Genomic DNA, 21,968 nt, shown 5'->3' with positions numbered 1-21,968 from the left:
ACCCGGGCACCATCGTCCTGCCCGCCGTCCTGCTCCTGCTCCCAGCTGGAGCGGCGGCCTGGTTCTGCGGCAATTCAGTACCTGGGCTGCGGCCGGTCCCTGTAGCACAGCCCGCGGCCAAAGCGCATGGCGGGATCCTCACGGCTCCGCCTGGGCTCGCTGGGCACCGATGGCGCTACCGGCGGAGCAGCCGCGGTAATTCAGGTCAGAAATTCACAGAATCACAGAATGGGTCAGGTTGGAAGGGACCACAGTCGATCAAATGGTCCAACTTTCCCGCTCAAACAGGGCACATGGCATGGGAATGCGTCTAGGCGGTTTTGGAGTATCTCCAGTGAGGGAGACTCCACAACCTCTCTGGGCAACCTGTTCCAGTGCGCGCACAGTAAAGAAGTTCTTCCTCGTACTCAGGTGGCACTTCCTGTGCATCACTTTCTGCCCGTTGCCGCTTGTCCTATTGCCTGGCACCACCGAGAAAAGCCTGGCTCCATCCCCCTGGCACGCGCTCTACAGACATTTACACACATCCCTACAGGGGAGCGCGAACGTCCCAGCTGGAAAAGGCCCCCCGCGCGCAGCCCAGGGCGGGGCCGGGCCCGACGGGGCGGGGCCGGGGCTGTCCCCGGGCCACGTGACACCGCCCCCCCTCGCGCTCCTGGGTCATATGCCGCGGGCGGGGCGGGCCCGCGCGCTGCTGCTCCGGGTCCGGTGGCGCCGAGCGGCACCGACCCTCTTGTCCCGTCCCTCCGCCCGCCCGTCCCGCCGCGCTATGGCCCCCGCCGCGCTGCTCCGGGGGCTGGCGCTGGCCGCACTGCTGGTGCTGAGCCCGGCGCGGGCAGCCCAGCAGGCGCGGAGGCCCAACGTGGTGCTCATCCTCACCGACGACCAGGATGTCTGCCTGGGCGGCATGGTAACCCCGCTGCGGCGGGCGCGGGGCTGGCGGCAGCGCGGCGAGAAAGAGGGGGACTCGCCGCCAGGGCGCATACGGGGCTGTCGGCCGGCGTTCCGGGCTCGGGCGCTGGGCAGGGGAGGGCGTGGGGCCGGGGTCGCTCTGACCGCGAGGGGCGGTGGGCTGGGCCCGGCCCGACCCCGGGCAGGGGCTCCCGCGGCCTCGGGCCGAACTGCACCGCTGAAGGAGCGACACGGTGGGGCTTCCGCGGGTGGGATGAGCTGCTCTGCAGAGCCATTGGAGCTCGATCGGGCCGGGGCTGGGCCGTCTCCAGTGCAGCCGCTGCGAGTACCCCTGGAAACTCCACGCACCTCTGCTCCCTTGGGCGCACCTTGCGCAACCGCTGTGGCCGCTCCAGGCCCCGGCAAGAAGGAAAGGACACTTAGTGTCTTGCCTGCGTGGTTCCTGAAAACTCTGATAGTGGGACTTCTTTCACATAGTCTGCTTCAAATCCCCTGCTTTACCTGGCATCCTTGCCTTTTTAGTTGACACCCTTTGGGTATTTGTCTTCCAGACCCCCCTAAAGAAGACTAATGCTCTCATTGCACAGATGGGAATAACCTTCCTAAATGCAGTAAGTGTTCACATTAACTCTCTGAGCTTCTGAGGTTGCATGCATTTGTGTACTCTGTATCTCAGGTCATCTGAGGTCTCAAAGCTGGTAATAGTTTTATGAAGCCTGTACCTGTGGTTGTAGGGGTTTTTAAATTCAATCTCTAACTACTTTTAGGTCTCCGAATGAATATAACTTAAGGTCATGTTAAAATCTGTGAAGGAAAGTTTCACTTCCTGAAAACACTTGTGCTAACTTCCTTTAACTGTAAAGTAAAGCTATGTAGTCTGAATATTTTTATTACAAACTAAGAAGCATTAAAAGTAGGTACTTGAAACTGTCATCAACTTCATGTGTGATGAAAATCCGTTTCACTCTTCATATTCTAGTATATCTCCATGGCTAAAATACTGGAGTAAGTCAATGGGCAATTGCTCCTGTGTAAGAACCACATCTAATCTTGCATTGAGGGGCTGAAGAGCATGTGCTGCAGAGACCTGAAACTGGTTTCATGTGTAGCTTTGCATTAGCGAACGTACGTGGAACGTAATTCTGTCTGTCCAGAAAGAAGTAGGTTTTAATGTTGATGAACATTTTAATCAACCTGTTAGCTATTTAAAAACTATAAATTTTGAGATAAAATTGTTTTACTGTGCCAGTCTTATCTGTCTTCATTCTGTTTCTCCAGTATGTTCCCAGTGCACTTTGCTGTCCCAGTCGAGCTAGCATTTTAACAGGAAAATATCCACATAATCATCATGTCGTTAATAACACTCTGGAAGGGAACTGTAGCAGCAAGTTATGGCAGAAGATTCAAGAACCATACACCTTCCCAGCGCTGCTCAAATCTATGTGTGGTTATCAAACTTTCTTTGCTGGGAAGTATTTAAATGAGGTATTTTGTGCCTTTTTTTTTTTAATGTTACAGTTTATTTGCGTTCGTATATCTTTCTAAAACATTCCGTGATTTTTCTATTTGGTGGGTCCCCAAAATGTATAATATGATGTAACTTGGATGAATGCTTCCCTTTGCCCAGATGGGATAAATACGATGTAAAGTTCGGATCTCTAATTTGGTTAAATTCAGGTTCTGTAGGTATCAGGATGTTTTTAAAGTTGATTTTGAAAGAATGATGGAATCCAAAAGCTTTTTTTTAGTACGTTCAAATGTGTAAATTTTTAGAGATGATGATTTTAATGACTGGAGGAAATGGATAGATGATTGGCCTGTAGTACTGAAGAACCCATCAAACCAATGCTAGACCATGCATGATGTTAGGATAACATTAAAAAAATTGATTTGTATCAGTATTCCTGACTGACATATCCTCTTCCATCAGAGGACTGTTTTCTTTTTAGCAGTCAATATGATATTTTAAAAATTAAGTGTCCACTGAGGTAAATTAATTGGGAGAACAGATATTTTCAGAGCTCTTTACAGCAGTTACCCAACACTTTATCATTAAATCACTTTTATATGTGTGCTTTTGTTTTTTTCCATAGAAGCCTATGGTTTCTAGTAGTTTATGGTAAGATGTAAAATTCAGCACTGAAAGCTCTAAAATTAGAGCTCTTGTGTGATGGAATTGGATTTGAAGCTAGATGAGTTACAGGGTTCTTAACAGCATTATTTTCCTTGCATCTCTTGGTGGAAAATGCTGGTGGTATAATAGAATAATGGAACTTGAATTTTCATTGCAATGCACGAATTTGTTTCTGCTGATGTTCCTGAGGCAGCAAGAGGAAGGGAAACTTAACTGTTTTCCTCTGAGCATCCCTTGACTCAGCAGTCTCCCATCCTCGCAGTTAGGCAAGCCATGAAGATGGGAGAGGGCAGCCCTGAGAAAACCCGTTGTGTTGCTTTGAGGCACCCTCTGTTTTGAGTTTGGCACTGACTCAGCAGCTACTTTCCCTTTTTTTGCTGTCTTAAAGGCTGCTTGTTGTAGATTATTTGGCACTGAGGTGATAAGAGGCTAGCATTGCTTCAAGTTCCTACCCCCATTTGTGGAGAATGAAGGAAGCTGTTGGTCTACGTGAAATTTTCTTTAGTATCTTATGAACTGTTGTCACAAAACCTAAGATTGTCATGTAGATGTTTTGATCACTTCTCATTACCTGATGACGTACCATATGTTCTCCAGGATTTCTGCATATTTTCACAAGAAAATAGAGCAGAGAATAACACTTAAATGTTATTGTGATTACCAAGCTTTCAGTTACTGTCTTTCTAGTAATTGAACCCTGGTTTCTTTAACTGGCTCTACATGTGTTTTTATATGTGTATATATTTGTTTTTCCCCATTCTGAAATTGAATTTGTCTTAACATGGTTTCTGACTAGTGTTGAATAAAGTGCATGAATATGAAACATAATTTCTAGCTTTTATTCATCCTAATTGAAACTGTGAGTCATGCTGTCTTTTTGCAGTACGGAGCAGAGGATGCAGGGGGAGTAGGTCATGTCCCGCCTGGATGGAGTTTTTGGTATGCTTTGGTATGTGACTTTTTTTTTGTTTTTAAATACTTAATTTTGCTTGTAATCCAATTTGGTTTTGTAATCCTAGTTGAATTCTAACTTTGCTGATCATGAAAGAGCAGGCAAAGAGCATCTAACAATGCAAATTTTCTTCCCTTTTTTCTTTGGTTGCGCATCAGATCCTTGGCTTTCACAAAGGCTACTGCTACTGAGTGCCTGGTTAAAAACTCTGGTTTGTAAAGCCAAAGCAGTGTGAGATAGCACCAAAATAAGTTTTGTGGTTGGAAACTTCTGAGAATTCTTGCAGTATCCTTATGGCAAATGCTCATAACCTGTTTGACAAATGCTTGTGGGCAGCTCATTTCAAGTAATCAATGTACATGTTGTTTTGTATAAAGATCCATATAACTTTTCTTTTCCACAGGAGAAAAATTCAAAGTACTACAACTATACTCTTTCAGTAAATGGCAAAGCACGAAGGCATGGCGAGAACTACAGTGTAGATTATCTGACAGATGTCCTGGTAAGAAATTTTGCAACATTTGGTACAGAAGCTGCTTATGACCATATAATGCCTCATGCTGAGGGCTTGGGGAAGGGTGGGATGATAACTTGTTAGGCTGTATTACTTCATACACGCACAATTATGCTGTTGTGATGATGGGTGGGCATTAATTAGCAGAGCAAGATTCTGAGTATATTTAGACATGACAGGTTTGTGTTTGAGCTCTGGAGAGGAAAGGGATTCCAGCTGCCCATTTGCCAGCCAGTAGCCTAACTGAGAGGTTAATACTTACTGCTGGGGTGCATGAGGAACACATAGGCAGTGATTTAAATTACTTTATAAAAGGATATGTTTCATTATATATATGCAACTTCTGTAACAGATTAACTGGGCCAAGATTTCAGTAGGAAGTTAAGCATGTAAGAATAGCTTTACAGCATGTTTTGTTTCTTAGGTATTATGATGTGTTAGTGTATTGTAATCTTCAGCTACATCAGGCTGATAACTTGGAATTATTAGAGACTAATCAGCCTTTCATAGTATGAGAGGGCAATGTGTAGCTGACCAAGGGAGTTTGTCGCCTCTTTACCCTCCTAAAATAGAGAAGTAACAAAGGTTTCAAAGACTTAAAGGAAAGTTGGAAGAGTTACTTTAGCTCTCTTAAGGCCCTATTTGGCAAGTAGTAGTAGCTGGGGGGGAAAGGGAGGATGTTGCCCCTTCCTGCCAAGCTGGAGTCATAATCTGACTTGCTGTTACAGTGTATGGGTTGGTACTGCTGGGAGCTCACATACAGCACTTGCAAAAGTTCTTCTCTGAGATGTCTCTTCATGCAGTGTTGTAGTCTTTCATGGAGACCATGAGGAGTTTCATTCCAGTGGGTGCTAGAACAGGCAGCTGCTTACTAGCAACAGCACTGATTGATGTTTCCTAGGGTACTGAACAGCTGTCTGATTAAATTTAGATTTACATGCTCTAAAGCTAGATTGGAATTGATAGGCCAGAAGTGAGACTATCCTATTACTGGCATTGTACTGGGTTTTTTTGATCCTTCAGCAGCTTGTAAGCATTTTGTCCAACAGGTCATTGTTGCATAAACTGCTTACTTGTGGTATGTTACGTATTGACACAGCAGTGTATTATGATTTTCAGTGTATTGCATTCTGCTTTCTGCCTGTAGTTACCAAACATGTATTCAGCATTTCAGAGCTGTGTTCAAGTTTAATTCACTTGCTGGACAGTGCACAGGAATAAATTGCTTGTGCAGAGTTCCTGTGTCGCTTGATGTGATGTACAAGCTTTCTGGTTCTGACTAAGGGCACCTGAATCTTTCTACTGCAGTCCTCGCATGTTGCAGTTTAAGCTCCTAATGAAATCAAAGTTGGCTACCTCTATGAGTTTACCTACATCATACTGGTTTCTGAATGGTTCTTATCCTTCCTTAACTCTGTTGTCATATCACTGAAGTCAAGTCCTACTTGCTTAGATGTACAAGTTAGTAGGAAGGAAGAGGGAGAATTCCTAGTGTATTGTTTTTTTTCTAGAGAAAGAAAAAGGATATCCAAAATGGGGTATACTAATCAGACAGGAAAGAAAAATGCTGTAAGATTTGAATACTGAAGAACTCATCTATGAGTAATATGTTTGAAGCTTTAATTTTAAAGGCTGACCAAGGGAAGGCCAAAATGGAACTCACAATCTCTTCTAACTTGCTACTTGAAGTTGTGTATAGGCTGAAATGAAACTGAAAGTGCAGTGAAGTGGCAACAGCTAGTGGAGTTTGGCACTGTTCTTCACCAGACCTGCTGTCTTCACCCCTTGTGATCTAGGAGCTTGCTGTAGAATGAGCATATGCTATAAACAGTGGGGCTGACATTTTTATTTCCCAGAACTATTGCTATTTCTGAAGACAATTGAAGCTGCTGAACTGGGACCTGTCAAACAGCAAGCGGCATCTGAAAGCCTCAGAAGGATTCTGATTGTATTAAAGAAAACTCTGATGTTACTTGATAAAACCTGTTTAGGTGAATTCTGTTGGTATTTGGAATAGGCACAAACTTCTGATGAGCTTTCCAGGTTTAAATAATGCAAAGTTCTGAAGCAGAAAGTTGTTCAGAGGTGTGGGAGAAATTATTTGTTTAACATGAGCACTTGGGATTGTTTTTATCATGAGCTGCTGTTCTAGACATTTGTAGATGAGCAGACAGGAAGTTTTTGAAATAGTTTAAAAGTTCCTAGTATTACCAAGCTCTAAATGAGTTACGAATGTTTAGTTTGGATTTTTCAAATACTTACTGCTTTCCTTTGAGGCATGACTTCTCTCCTCCAACAACACTGTTTGCAGGCCAACATGTCATTGGACTTCTTAGAGTACAAATCTAATTTCGAACCTTTCTTTATGATGATCTCAACCCCAGCACCACACTCCCCTTGGACACCTGCTCCACAGTATACGAAGAGCTTTCAGAATGTCAGTGCACCAAGAAACAGCAATTTTAATATTCATGGAAAGGTAAGCTAACTGTTTTAATATTCATGGCAAGGTAAGCTAACTAGCAAGAATCTCTATAGGTTGTTCTAGTTTGTGAGAGCAGTAAGCAGTGCCCTAACTTGATGGTTTAAACAGTGAGAATAGGCCAATACCATGACTACTGGTTTTTAATGATTCTGATGAGTCTGTCAGGGTCATATACATTTATTGTGATTTTTAAGATATTTGCATACCAATATCTTGTAAATAAAAAATGTAGTGACAAAATTATATGGTAGTACAATGGAATTACGACTGATAAATGGAAAAAAATGAATTCTTTGTCCAATTTCCAGACTCTTGTGAAGCTCTTAAAAAATTCTTATTCTCAGGAGTTCAGGAGAACACATAGGTAGTATGCTACTCAAAGGTTCGGGTGAAGAATGTTGAGAGCCTTGAATTCCTTACGCACATCTGCTGGTGTGGATGGGTGGTCCATTCCTTGAGCTCATGGCAAAGCTGCCCTGAGGTGACAAGCATGTCAGACTAACCAGAGGACTTAGTGAAATCATGAACCACAGGCCCCAGGGTCACTAAGGACTTTGAGAACTTCGATTTGTTGAAATAACCTGCAAACAGAATTACTGAGCCTAATGTTACAAACTCAGACATCCTTGGGACAGGGCAGTATCTTCCTCTGCCAGCAAACTTGGCCAGCTGTGGTCTAGCTCACACTAATCTGCTGCAACTTACTCTGCCAATAAGTGAAATTCACAGTTCATCTGGTGAGATACCTAGTTTACAGAAGTTTTGTATTTTTGATTCAAGTAGTTTAAAATATAGAACCCACTACTGTTCAATGTTCAATTATGTCACTTCAAGATTTGCTTCTAATCTCCAGAGCGAGAGATAACATTGTTTAAATGCCTATCAGGAGCCCAGTCGTACTTCTAAGGTCACTGTGACTCATGTGATACAGAAGGAAACTTGGTTTTTGCTGTGGATTGTAGCTTGCAAAATGACCATGTACTTATCAGTATGATACAAAACCATGAATGAAAGGGGAGAAAAGGGCTGCAGGCACTAATAAATACTTCAGCCCTACCTTTTAAGTTTCAAACTAGAGAGTAAGAATCAGACTGGGATCTTTTCCTTCGTAAAAGGTTCCTGAACTTTGGCTTAGATTCTGCTACTGTAATAATTGAGTGCTTTTAAAATAGTGACTTAGAAATAACTTGGTCAGTGAAGGCAGCAGCTAGTATACAGTGTGGAGCTCCCTTATGTGGTGCAAAAGTTCTGCATGTGCCTGTATCACACAAAGCAAAACAATAGACTTAATGTTTGGTAATTAATATATGTGGAAACAGCAGTTTTCTTATAGGAACAGAGTAGCATTACCCTCCTTCCTAGACACAGTAGCTAAGGTCATTAACAATGTGCATTTCTGCAGTTGGCAGTGCTGTAGTCTTGAAGCCTAACTCTTCTTTGAGCTTCACTGTTTTCTAGGGCAAGCATGATTCCTGCAGTAGCAGTAAACATGTACATAGGCTCAGATCCTCACTGATGTTGTAATGCTTGCTGGACAGTCTTGCATTGTACAGTCTGGACTCCTAAATTAATATTGCCTCGCTTCCTTATGCAGTATATGGGCAAGGGCTACTAAAAGGAGCCATTTAGGCAGAATCTCTGCAGGAAAAATAGGAGTTAAGCTCTTGTGTACATCACTGCTCAGAATCTGACTTGAATTTCTGCTTTGGATCCTCAGCTATGAACTGTATAGAATGATAGGTACCTGTCTGGGTTCCCAAGCAGGACTGTTAAATATCCAAATAAGTGTTTTATCTAAGCTGTTCTGAGAGAGAAGTTGATTAAGATACATGTTGGGTATTTCTCTTGCATGCATTGTTTTTCAGGCAAAATCGGAGCACAGCTGTGTTCAGATTCTGCTGGCAATATATGGTATACTGTCTCGATCTCCTAAAATTTCTCTGAGAATGGAACATAGGGAGGCAGCAGGACTGGTGGACAGCTTTGTATGTAAATGGTGAGACACTTGACAGGGAAGCAGATTTGAGGACTCTGGGTCAGTGTGAAGTTTATTGAAATCCACAAAGGTGTTTAGGTTCTGTGTGAAGTTTTTGAAATTTCAGAGAAAGATAGGAAAAACAAAATACTCAAGTGAAAGAGGAGGATTCTACTGCAGTTGGTGACTTCCTTGCCTGAGTCGTCCAGCCTTATGAAGCACCTATCCTAAGCACACCCCTTGTGAAAAGTGGCTGGTGCACAGGTGATGTTGCCAGCTCCTCTGTTCTCGAAAGAACTTCTGCTGAGCTGGAGATAAGATTTGTGATGTATTCCCTTTTTCCCCTCTCAGCCAACACACAAGTCCCAGATGTTTGGTGTTGATTATGCTGTGTTTCTTGTTGAGATGGTGACATGGCGTCTCACCAGAAAATTGTTTTACAACTACTGTAAAAGAGAATCTGAATACAACTGAATTAAAATAAAGTGGACATGGTATTAAGTCTTCATGCCAAAAATCTTTCCTTTGATTGTCAAGAACAAAAAACAGGGGAACTGAATAGTTGCAGGACATGAGTCACTTTGTTGTGAGTCCCTAAAGCCTGAGCTCATTCAGAGTCATTTGCTTGTGACAGGAGGGAAATTGCATAACAAGAGGCTCTACGGAGAGGAGGGACCAGCTAAATACAGGCTCAAGCTGAGGATGATGCGTGGGTCATCTCTGACCTACTAAATGAAAAGTGTAAAGCTGCATTGACATGGCTTTCTTCTTTATTTTGATTCCCACTAATATTAACCTTCAGGTTGTTCACAACAGACCTTCCCATGTATTTGTACAGCAGCTGACCCGGTTCAGACTGGTGCTTCAATGTGGGAGTATCATGTTTTATATGAATTACATAGTCTTCATTACTTTGGGGGGCGTGGATGAGGGGAAGAAGGGAGAGGCTGTTTCTGAAAGTTGGGGATGCAGCTAGAAGAATTGATGATGCTGCAGCTAAATAAACGCTCCTGTTTTGAAGTCAAAATCCAAATAAAATGGTAATGTTCTGCTCCTCTCCCTGGTATCCAGCCCCGAGTTCATAGGTTGCCAAGAATCTGATAGTGGCACTGTTACAGATATTTGTCCTCACCTGTCTATGACTTAAATAGTTCCAACTGCTTTTGATGCAGGAGTTTCTTCCCACCTCTCTACTCATTAGGATGCTCGCTAATCTTAGTCCCAAAGGCTCATCACTCTGACAACCAAGTCCAGTCTTACAACAATGCTCAATACTTCAGATTGTTTTCATCAGACCTGTCTCCGGCTATCACACTTTTACCTCTAGGAGAGCCTTCCTAAATCCTTTCACAATTTTCTTCCCTGAACTGCTTTGAAAAGATCCACAGCTATTTTCTTCTCATCAAGGGCTGAGCATACTGTAATACATTCTGCTCTTGAAACTTTGATCTTCCCTGTTGGTTCATGTAAAATCTGAGTCAGGTCAGTTTGATAGCATTGCCTGGCTGTTTCACAGGAATAATTTCTATTTTAATTGGTCTAAGAAAGATTTAAAACCTGATACTTCTCTCCTACACTAATCTTTTTTATTTTTTCCTTTTAGAACAAGCACTGGTTAATTCGACAAGCAAAGACTCCAATGACTAACTCTTCAATACAGTTTCTTGATGATGCTTATAGAAAGCGGTAAGAATTTTCTTGTTGTCAAAGGTTTCTGATCAGAACTTGTAGTTTTTTATTTTTTTTTTTAAAGTGTGTGTTTTTAAAAAAGTTGTAGTAAGTCTGACAATCAAAATCATATTTCCTCTAATAGTTCTCTGGCATCTGTCTCAGCCAACCTGACTTTGTTTACTTTTTGCAAATGAACTTGTCATTGGCTTCAGAAATATTTTATTCACAAATGGTGCCACTATTTATCACAAAAAAGACCAATCACACTTCATTTTTCTATTGCTTTTCTTTCAGTGCACTCGAGGTTTTTATTTAAAAAATGGCCTTACCTTCTACTTCACTTAATTCTGGATTCTTGCGTAATGTACATCAAATGTGATTGATCTGTCTGCCAGCTAATCTGATTTATTAACCTCGGCTTGTAGTCTTACATGGGAATACCTGCCTTGCCAAGGGCGGTCCTTGATTCCTTTTTTTATAAAAGGGGATGTGGGGAGTAATGTCTTGATATGACTTGTTTCCTTTTTTAATAGAAATGAAGAGCATTTGTTTTGACTGCAGGTGTATTTTCTTGAGAAGTTCTGAAATAAACATTAGTTTAACTTTAAGTGTTGAACTTTATTTTGAGCAATTATCAGGGACTTTGGAGATGGAAAACCAAGATTTTTTTAGGCTCTTGCTTTATAAAACCTTAAGGTAAAATTATGCAACAAAACCTTAAATAAAGCCTGGAGAAAACCGCATCTGAGTATTGAATAGCTTTAGTTAATTCAGCATAATACTTAGTCTGTGGAAGCTTATGGAAGCAGTCGCTTTTCTCAGTGGCAAACCCCATGACAAAGAAAAAAAGAACTTGTAGCTATTGAAGGCTTTAGATACCCTGAAATAATGGACCCTGACATTACATGAGTAATACAAAATAGCTGTTATAGTTTTCAAACAGAAAGTATCTCATATAGACAACTGAATTCATGGCAGTCTTGCATTTTAATATTAAAGTACATATAAAGAACTAATAACAACTGACTTTGCAGGAGATAAGTGACTCTTTGCCACAGTGTTGCTTCAAAGTTGGTCTTCACTGTCTCCAGATAAGAAGTAATCGGCATTTTGGTGTCTTTTGCAGACACTACAAAATAAAATTAACAAGAACTCAAGACAAACAATCTTATTTCAATCTTTAATTGCAGCCTCAAAAAGAACAGTGTAGTAGTCTATGAAATTTGTTTTCAGAATTTGTAAGCAAAATAATTCAATTACAGTGCATACACTGTTAACTGGAAGCAGGATATGAATGGCCTACCTGCAGTCAGAGTTATTCTAAATTTTTCATACTCTAATATGAAGTGCTTTTTCTGTATAGGTGGCAAACTCTGCTGTCAGTAGATGATCTGATAGAGAAACTAGTGAAGAAACTGGAACTGAACGGAGAATTAGACAACACATATATCTTTTACACATCAGACAATGGCTTCCACACTGGTAAAATTTTTACTGCTTGCTGAATATTTGTAGAAGATCCAGGAATCACGTAACATTTCACCCACATGACCACTCCAGAAAATGGAAAAGCAGCTGTTGGAAAACTGTAGACAGAAGAAGTACTGATTTGAGTTGCAAAACAATCTGGAGTTGCAGTGTCGGGTGTTCGGTGATTTTATAGTTTGGTTGGGTTTTGTTTGGTTGTGGTTTTCAGCATTAATCTCTACCAGTGTATCCTGGTATACATAAAATTAGAACAGAAATGGAGGAAGGGTCTTTATGTTCTGTAGGAAGAGTTGGCATAAGAGATAAAAATCTGTTGAAGACCTATCTGTATCATGTTGTACAACTAAAAATGCAGTATGTAAGCTCTTAAACTTTTTAAGATATGGCTTATACTTTGGAGTTGTCTGTTCCTGTCCTCCAATTTGTTAATGGAGTTCAGGTTAAGAACCATTTCTGACTTCTTTAAAAATTGGCTGCTGGCAATTATGTGCCTGCAGCAGGGAGTTTGGAACTAGGTGATCTTTGAGGTCCCTTCCGACTCAAACCATTCTGTGATTCTGTGTAACACAAGACTTGTAAAATGTGAAACAATAAGTCATTTAACTTTTTCCATTTTTCTATTGTATAGGCCAGTTTTCTTTGCCAATAGACAAACGGCAGCTTTATGAGTTTGATATCAAAGTTCCACTGCTAGTTCGAGGACCAGGGGTAAAACCAAATCAGACAAACAAGGTAAGAAAGAAGTGAAATCAAGAATATAGATTTATTTTTAATATTGTTTCACAGTTATCAACTTGAGGTAATAGTTTATCCTCCTGCATATCTATCTGTCTATCTACCTATATATATATATCTCAATGAAATTAAATACACAGTGGTAGAAAGTGCAGAGACCTCATTATAAAAAGCTGTCCATTCTTCCTTGAATCAGTGAAATTAAGCACTTGCAAACTACAGAGTAAATGAATTTTGAACTCACTTTCCAAAGTACCTGCCATTGTTTTTTGAATGTCACAGGGTCCATTAGCCTATAAAGATGAAATTAAGTAGTGTTTAGATGTACCTAGAAGTACAAATACTTGTAATACCAAAGTCCTATTATTACATCTGTTAGATACTGATCTTCTGAAGTTACATTTTTCTCACTCTGCAGATGCTTGTTGCAAATATTGATTTGGGTCCCACTATTCTGGATATTGCGGGGTATGACTTGAATAAAACCCAGATGGATGGGATGTCACTGTTGCCACTGTTGGTAAGTAGATGAACAGGAATAGTAACCAATAATTCTTGCAGGGGTAATTCTTCAAAGTGAATACTACTTCCTTTGATAGACTAGCTTAACTCATAACCCAGATTCTTCCCTTGATATAATTTTCACATGGGATGTTCATAGATTAGTGGAAAAAGTGGGTATGTTGTTTAAATGCAGATATATTTTCATAAGCACTACAACTTTGTGATAATTTTATAATAGAAAGTTGTTTCATCCTTTGGCTAATCCTGCCATTTGTAGTAATTTCTATTTTGAAGCCTGTGAGTTGTTTCCACCTTGTATCCTCTTTCCCCTTTTCTTAGCATTTCTCTGCATAGACACAGGAGAAGAGCAGACTGTTCTTATTAAATCTTTAGTTTGACTCCATTTTCAGTAGAACTAGTGTTTCCTGCCAAACTCTGGAAAAATGCATGTGGTTTTATAAAGTAAACCTGACCTTTCCAATAGGTGAGCAGAAGCCTATTTAAATAAAGCTGCTTGCAGTTGATCTGTTTAGTTTTAATTAAATTTAGTCTATAAATTGAAGGCAGCTTACTTGGAAAGTAAGCTTGGAAAGATCATCCAGATTTAAAACTGTGCTTTGCTTTAAAACCTTGTATCCAAAACCTTAAGCTGTTCTTTAGACAGAAGCAGGTAAAAAGCACCTAGTTTAAACTCTGATGGAATCAAAACTGAAATTCAGTGTTTTGCTGCATATGGCTGAGATGGTGCTGTATATTAAATTTACAGTTTCATCTCCTTTGTCTTTTAAAATGCAGCTACAAATTGACCAGCTTAAGACTTAATTGTTTCTTAAAGGTGTTTATCTTTTCTTATGGCAGGGGTATCTTTTTGCATCTGTTGTGGTAGTGTGATATAAATCAAAGAGAAACAGCCTTGTCTACAGGGATATTGTCTGCAGGATTGTAATATCTGGCCATGTGGCTCCTACTTGGTATTACTGCGTGATCCTTTATAAATTGAAGATAGTATTTTTAAACCCTCACAAGAAGGTGTACTAATATTTTTGGAATTGAATTCTTGTCTTCCAGTTACACAAGACATTCTAACCTTAAAGTCAATTATTTAAGACTGACTTTGCCTTGTAAGCAGTGGGAAGTGTTAGTATTATACCAAGCATGGAGAATTTATTCTGTTTCACAGTGCAGCAGATACTAAGTTGTGTTAACCTCTTGTTGTAGAGAGGAGACAAAAATGTCACGTGGAGATCAGACTTCCTGGTGGAGTACCAAGGAGAAGGATACAATGGCAGTGACCCTACCTGTCCTGGCTTAGGACCCGGAGTCACAGTAAGCAAGATAAGATCTGTTAATGTTAGGAAATAGCTGCTGAATTAAACCTGTTTGCTGTATGGGCTAACCTGGTTCTGTACGTAATCCAGGTGTCTTGGTAAGTTGGAGCTCTGTAGGTCCTGTGGAGCATTTGAGAATTGGAGGGAGATATCCAGCCATGTGGAACTAACATCTCCATATGACCATGGAGATCACAGCAACCCTTTCAACAGGAATCTATTGGGCCCCAGGGCTGGAGAAAGATGCGGGAAGGTGTGGGCTTAGCCAAGTGTGTGGCAGTGACAAAATGTTCTTTCTAAACTTGCAGTGACCTTGTTGCACAATTCTTGTCTGTGACTATTAAGTCACTAGCTACTCTTTGAATCAAAGCAGGTTTGCTTTGCTTTACTTAAATAAAGCATCTCTTTGGTGTTGTCTTTAGTAGTGTGTTGTGCTGTTCTGTTCAGTGTATGTACATTAACTTCCTGTACATAATGCACTTAATCATAGTGGCTTTAATAACACTTTCTCAAATTCAGAAGAGCTGAGTTTTTGCTTAAAATCCCCAGTGGAGACTTGTGTATTAAATTAAGATCTGGGTGTTTGTCAGTTAACTGCTGTTGGCATGAGTATAGTATAGTCTCTAGGAAAAGGGTTGCTAGTTCATCTTCTTCTCCTGCTCTGAAGTTGTTGTTCACTGCTCACTTCACAGCACTGCTTCCCTGACTGCGTCTGTGAAGATTCCTATAACAACACATATGCTTGTGTAAGGACACTGTCAACTTCCTGGGATCTGCAGTACTGTGAGTTTGATGACCGGGAGGTAAGTCTGTCTGACTAGCAGATGTCAGCTGTTCACAGCTGTGTGAGTGTCTGTCTGCACTCTTATCAGCTCTCAAGGTTTCTGTGAAGTACCCTGAAAAGCAGACTAGTATTGCTTGCAGGGCAAAGTTATCTCCTGGTGAGAATGTTTGACCAAAACTGTAGTGAGGTTCTGGGAAAAAAGAAGAAAAAAAAAAAAGAAAAGGGGGTGGGAAGGAAGTGAGGCCTAAACTCTGATTATCACCTTCTGGTATTACCTAACAGCCTCTAAGGGAGCTTTGCTGGACCGGGTTCAGTTCTCTCTCTTAGCTTAGTTCCATATGGCAGTCTCTTCTCTACAAATATTTTCTGCTGCACTGTACCTCTGGTGTGTTTGTGTTCAGCTGCAACTTTTTTACCTGTGAAGAATTGAAATTCCAGGCTAATAATTTCTCTTCTATTACTCATTTGTTTGGGTACTTAAGTTACAACTGTGCTTATCATAAGTTGTTTGGGTATAAAGGACCTAGTGTCCCCCCTTCAGAAACTGTACAGATCTCACTAGAGGAGCACACACTGTACACACAAAAGGCGGTGTGTTACACAGCTGATCATTACTTGTGCCCATTTACACACAGCTGCTCTATTTCTACAGCAGGTTGGGTTTGAGGCAGCTGGGTCACAGATCTAATAAACTGCTGTATTGTCAGCAGATGTGCAATAACGGCATGAACAGCAGGTATCCCCAGTAATCGTGCACCACAAACACATTTTATGGTGGTCTACAATGAGCAACTTAAACCAGGGGAGTAAATCCCACAAGATGCTTTTGCAGTTAGATAGTGTGAAAAACCGTACAGGAGACCAAAATGCCAATTAGCAGACCCCGCCCTTTGTTTTTCTGCTTTCTGACAACTCATGATCAAGTTAAATAAATTTTGCAGATTTCTTGGTAAAAGTAGACTCCAAAGTTGATTCAATAATACACTTCATGTCACTTTGGGTTTTTTTCTACTGAGGAGGTGTGGCTGTGGCATTTTTGGGTCACTGCTTACCTGGGTTAGCTAAAGTAAGACCAACAGTATTGGGAAGGTGCAGCAATTTGACTTTTATGACCTTGCAGTGAACCTTGTAAGAAAGCCTGCAGCCAAAGTCTGTCCAGATATGTCTTTATCTATGTTAGACACAACTCGGCCAATTTTTATCAATGTCATCTGCAGTCAGGCCTCCTACTCTAGCACAGACAAAACAGCAGCTGAATTCTTGACATATGTCTGACCAGTATTTGTCCCACAGAATGGTCTAGAGATTTAATGTCCCAAAAACAAATCTGCCCTAAAATTCTCCAGACAAACCTCAAAGCACACACACACAGAATAACCTTTTCTTTTTTGTGGCTATAGCATACTTATGTTCAGCGTATTTTGTACATGAAGTCAAGACACCTGTTTGGGTCTGACAGCTCTGAGTATCTGATGAATCTGGAATGGTGATGTGATGGTCATAAAATTGTGTATTTTGAGATCCATTAGTGAAAAGACAGCCAGCTTAGCCTTGGTTTCTTACTGTGGTCTTAGTCATAAGACAGGTTCCATTTATATGTTGGAAAAGAATCTGCAGTGAAGCAGGTGAGTCCTTCATGTGAAACTGAAAACTTTTCCAACAATACTGTGCTACTTCAGCACTTCTGCTTTGCTTGCACACTGTCTTTGACCACTAAACATGGCTAAACATACCTTATGTGTGGGGCTGCTGCAGTGGAGCTCAAAATAACATTTGAGACTGTGTGCTGCCATAAAGCATTTTTCCCAAATAATATGACTAAATGTTAGTTAGCATTCAGGACTTAATACAGTGCAAGAACTTTCTTCAACAGGTGTTTGTGGAAGTGTACAACTTGACTGCAGATCCACACCAGATCAATAACATTGCTAAAACAATTGATCAAGAAATTCTAGAAAAGATGAACTATCGATTAATGATGCTGCAGTCCTGTTCAGGAGCAACTTGCCGAACACCAGGTGTCTTCGATCCCGGGTAAACACTGCTCCACTTAATTATTATTATACTTTTAAATATAACTGTATATTTTTAAAATTAAGCTTTTATAGAGGGTATTTGTGATGGAATATATTATTGATGTAAGTACTACTGTTTAATAGAGATGTTTTCTTGATGCTTCTATTTTTTTAATGCTTAATCTCTATTTTAATTTAGCTCACCAAATATAACTTTGATGGTATGAATACTACTACTTTAATGTTGTCAGCCATTGTTGACTTAGAACAGCTGAAGAGTACAGCTGTGCTGAGTAGTCAGAGACAGTGACCTTGGGTTTGCCTGCAAACCAGGAAGAGCTCTGCTGGTTTCTACAGGCAGGCATTTTCCAAATACCTGCTTTGATTGGTCCTGGAGATGCTCTTAACAAGAACATTTCCTGCGGGACTTAAGCTGTATATATTAGTCAGTTGTTGTAAGTAAATAGGACTTCTTACCTCAAAACTCAGTTATCATTTACACCAAAGCTTTTTTAAGCACTACTTAAAATGTCCTTACAGTTGTGCTACAAAAGTTTGTAATTTGGGGCAGCAAAGCTTTGTTAGAATGCAGCTCCTCAATGTTTGTTATACATGCTTGTAGGCTGTTGGTACATTGTATCTAGTATTTATTTCTTTGGAGACCATCCACTCCTTGGTTGCTTAAGACTCCTTATAGACAGAAATTGTTGCTACTGCATACAGTTGAGAAAGCAACTACTCGTAGCCTTGTACCAGAGCTATTCTAGCAATAAGCTTTTTCTAGAAGTGCTGGTCACTGCAGGACAACTAGCTCACGCTTGACTGTTCCTTCCTACAGGTACAGGTTTGACCCACGGCTCATGTTCAGCAATCACGGCATACGTGCTCGGAGGTTTTCTACACAGTCCTTATAAGACCATCAAGAGCCTCTTGCAATCAGCTCCTACTGACCAGTTTCTCCAGTGGCTGCAGCAGGTCTGTCTCTGTTAACTCTTGCTGATCACAGCTGGAAGACTTTTAATGGGCTTTTCAAACCTTGTTTGGAAGAAAACCCCTTGTCTTTAGCTGGTTGCCTTGTGCAATATGTATATTTTACAGCTGAACTCTAACTGTAAATCGTTAGACACAGCTAATCTGTCTTGCTCAAATAGTTGATTATCACCTTTGTCTTTCAAGTATCTTTTCATATCACAGGCACAGAGGTAAACCTATGCCTATGAATCTGAACAGTTTATTTTGTTCTAAAAAATCAATAAGTGCATATTTGAGTCAGGTTAGATAGGCAGGTGCTATTGCACAGTAATGCTCACCCATATTCAGACTTTATTATAGGTTTCCTGTATCGAGCTCAAAGCTGTTAATGACAATAGCAAACTAGCCCAAAATAGAGTAGGAAGGCATTAGTCAAAACTGTAGGATCTGACTAGCAAGTGTCTTGTGCGGAATTAAAATCTGTTTGCTAAGTAGTCTCTTTCAATGAGACAACTTCAAATGAGACCAATGAATTTTGTAGGACAGCTTTGGTAGCTTTCAAACAAGAATGCAATGTCAGGCTTCTTCTAGTTTGAAATGCTGGAATGGGGGTACTGAAAAAACTCTTATTGTTTAAGATAGGCTTCCTAGTTAGTTTAAACAAGAGAGTGTTGAGGCTAGTAAGTATTCAAGTAAGTGTGCCTGTGCTTTGAGCTAACTCTTAAGTCTGTTTTTAATACAGAAACAGAAGTAATACTAAAATAAACAAAATCCAACAACCAGGGCACCACAGTAGAGTTGATCTGATTTTAACTTCCAAATGTCTTAAATTGTCTAACATCTTATGTTGATTAGATTCTTGAAGGTAATTTATTTTGAAAGCAAACTAGCTAAAAGTAAATCACAGAAGCATTGCTCACTAGACATTAGGCTAAGAGAGCTATTTTAGGCAGTTTAAGTGCTTCACAGTGTTGCTTTTTCGTTGAGACATGACTACTTGGAACCTGCAATAAGTGGCCTTCACACCAAAGGTCTACATGTCAGAAATCACTTTGTTTCCTTCTGAAAGTATGCTGTCTTTTCAACCTTCTGATTAGGCTTATTTGAAATGCAGCCATCACATGTACCCAAACTTGAGTATCTTTCTAAATCTTGAAAAACACCCAAATTTCCATTGCTGTACAACTTCTGTAAAGATTCATTGGCAAAACACTGTCTGGAAACACTGAATTGTGGATCTTCTGCAAGACAAGTTCCTGTTGCTTGTGGGCAAATAAACTGTGTTATCAGCAAGATAATCTTTCCCTTATCAAACAAAGTGTGGCAAAATTATTTAGTTTTCAGTTAGTTATTTCACATCTCTTACCCCGGTAGAGCATGATTATTTCAACTTCTGTCACATAATACCTTGTAGTAAGTAATCATTAAGTAAGCAACAGAGTATGACTTTGAAAACTGTGAAGGTGCATACCCCAGTGTGCAGATCCACCAACTGGATACAAGCAATGCTACAACAAACCATGCTGAACTTTCTTGGCTTTTAAATCTGAGGCACAGAAGTTGTCCTTCATGTAGCTTATAGTTGCAAACTTCTGTGGTGGTCTCCAGGTTAGATATTATAGACCTTTTATTTCAAATCTCTAAAAGTGACCAAATATTTTGAGGGGGAAAAAATTGCTTGAAAGGTAACTTTTCAACTGGAGCATCTGTATGAACACAGAGGTTTTTGGATATGCAAACTACTTCCATGCTTTCAAATACTCAGGACTGCTTTTTTTTTTTTTTTCCTTAACTACAACTATAGCTTTATCCTGTTTTTTTGTTTCTTAAGCCTTAGCATGGCCCATCGGTATCCTTCATAAACTGTTTTGTCTTTAGAAAAAACCCGAGTTGTTTTCAAGTGTTCTCTTGCACACTCAGCTAAACCTAAAGCTCATGTATGTAGTGTTTTGCTCAAAGAATTCTAGCAACTTAGACTTGTTCTTTGTTTAAACTTTGTTTTGCTAGTGGTATGGAGGCTAGTGTGAAATATATTGACTGCTGCACATTAAACCCTCAACAGTTCTAGCAAATCTGGGTCATATGTCAAGTTTCTGCTTGAATTAAGTTTTAGTGCAAGTAATGTGCATTCTGTTGCTCCTTAATAGAAAACAACTTTGTTATGGGTACAGATGTGTAAGTCTTATACAGTCTTTTCTTAAAGTAATCTTAAGCCATAAGAAGGAAACTTTCTTTTGAAATTTACTTTTTGCCTAATAAGTAATATGAAAATTGACAGAATTGATGCAGATGCAGATTATTCAGTATGAGTAACCAGATGTTTTACCCAAATTAATACTCTTGCTATCTGCACATACCTGTAAAGTATTTTATAATGAGGCTCAATAACTGTTGCCATAAAGCATAACAGCCTCAAATGAGCAGTGTTAATTCTTATCTTTGATTAAAAAACCACTATGAAGGAACTTCGACTCTTACTCAGATCTAATTCCCAACTAAGTTATTTTAAAACTAAATGGTCTTTTGGGATATTCCATTTCATGTGTTATTTGACTATGGCTGTACCTGTACCTCGTTACCAAAGGCATTCATGTTAAATGTACAGTTTTAAATAAAGGGCCTTACTGGTACAGAGTTGGGTTTAGATAAAATGTGATAATTTTTTTTTTACTTTTTTAAAAATCATTATTAGCAAAAGTAGAGCTGTGAACTTGTAGTGATCTGATCTGGTAAGGTAGATACTATACAGGGAGAAATGCAGTTAATAACTTCATTATTTTACCCTAAACCAAAAAACATTATCATCACTTCAGCATAAGTGAATACAGCTAGTACATGCTTACCCAGCATCAGCCCAGTAAACTGGACTTCATTTTGAGGAATAAAGCTGTAACAGGGACACATACATGGAAGCACACAGCCAAAGCAGGTTATAATACCTTTTCAATAAAGTTAAATTTGAGACTGATTCAACAAGCTGAATACAATATTTCAACATAATGAAACAGCTCTCATTTGTTGTGACTTGATTAAAATTAATTTTCTTTGTATTACTCTCTCTGTATGTGAGCATTTGCTGTGGCATGTTGTGAGCATATTTCTGCTGTTTTGAACATCTGTTTAGAAAGTGCCCTTCCAGAGGACCCTGTTCACTGCTGCACTTTTGGAGAAAGAAAAAATAAACTGCCTCTCAAACTTCCTAACTTTGTTACTGAGCTTGAGTTAAACCTTTCCACAGGAATAAGCTGTGTCACATGTCTAAGGACTGAATTCCTGTTTTATAAGCCTGTTCTCTGCTTTACTGCCCTGCTACCTAACAATGGCTACTTCATATGGTTACAGGGAACCATATATACAGCATCTAGCAGAACAACACTTGACTGCTTTGCACCAGGAAGAAACACTGAGGTGAGAGGACAAATTGAAATGCAACTGTACTTGCTGAGTTCCTTGGAAACTGATGTAGGTGAATAGATGGAAAACTTTAACAAAAAGCACA

General features: G+C 40.1%; 1 protein-coding gene across 2 annotated transcripts; it reads left to right on the top strand.

The window, feature by feature from the left end:
• The first annotated feature begins 722 nt into the window (after positions 1–722).
• On the top strand, positions 723–19,767 carry GNS (glucosamine (N-acetyl)-6-sulfatase). 2 transcript variants are annotated; one of them, XM_027679632.1, is made up of 14 exons: positions 723–910; positions 1,464–1,523; positions 2,191–2,397; positions 3,930–3,995; positions 4,402–4,500; positions 6,824–6,991; positions 10,576–10,658; positions 12,007–12,125; positions 12,760–12,863; positions 13,285–13,386; positions 14,589–14,696; positions 15,391–15,501; positions 17,356–17,516; positions 18,336–19,767. In XM_027679632.1, exons 1-14 carry the CDS (start codon positions 770–772, stop codon positions 18,409–18,411), a joined length of 1,605 nt encoding a protein of 534 aa, XP_027535433.1. In that variant the 5' UTR covers positions 723–769; the 3' UTR covers positions 18,412–19,767. The 2 variants fall into 2 exon arrangements, with proteins under 2 accessions (XP_027535433.1, XP_027535432.1); XM_027679631.1 differs by lacking the exon at positions 723–910 and adding an exon at positions 1,151–1,369.
• The last annotated feature ends 2,201 nt before the right edge of the window (positions 19,768–21,968 follow it).

The sequence above is a fragment of the Neopelma chrysocephalum genome, unplaced genomic scaffold (assembly GCF_003984885.1).
Source record: "Neopelma chrysocephalum unplaced genomic scaffold, ASM398488v2 Primary Assembly neopelma1_59, whole genome shotgun sequence".
In the NCBI taxonomy this organism is placed as follows: Eukaryota; Metazoa; Chordata; class Aves; order Passeriformes; family Pipridae; genus Neopelma; species Neopelma chrysocephalum.
The sequence above is the reverse complement of the archived record's forward strand: the minus strand, read 5'-3'. Positions and strand labels throughout refer to the sequence as shown.

Coding starts and splice junctions, on each gene's coding strand:
- GNS (XM_027679631.1), top strand. CDS start 1,166: ATGAGCTGCTCTGCAGAGCCATTGGAGCTCGATCGGGCCGGGGCTGGG. Junction 12,864..13,284: donor AACCAAATCAGACAAACAAG/GTAAGAAAGAAG, acceptor CTCACTCTGCAG/ATGCTTGTTGCAAATATTGA. Junction 15,502..17,355: donor GTGAGTTTGATGACCGGGAG/GTAAGTCTGTCT, acceptor TTTCTTCAACAG/GTGTTTGTGGAAGTGTACAA.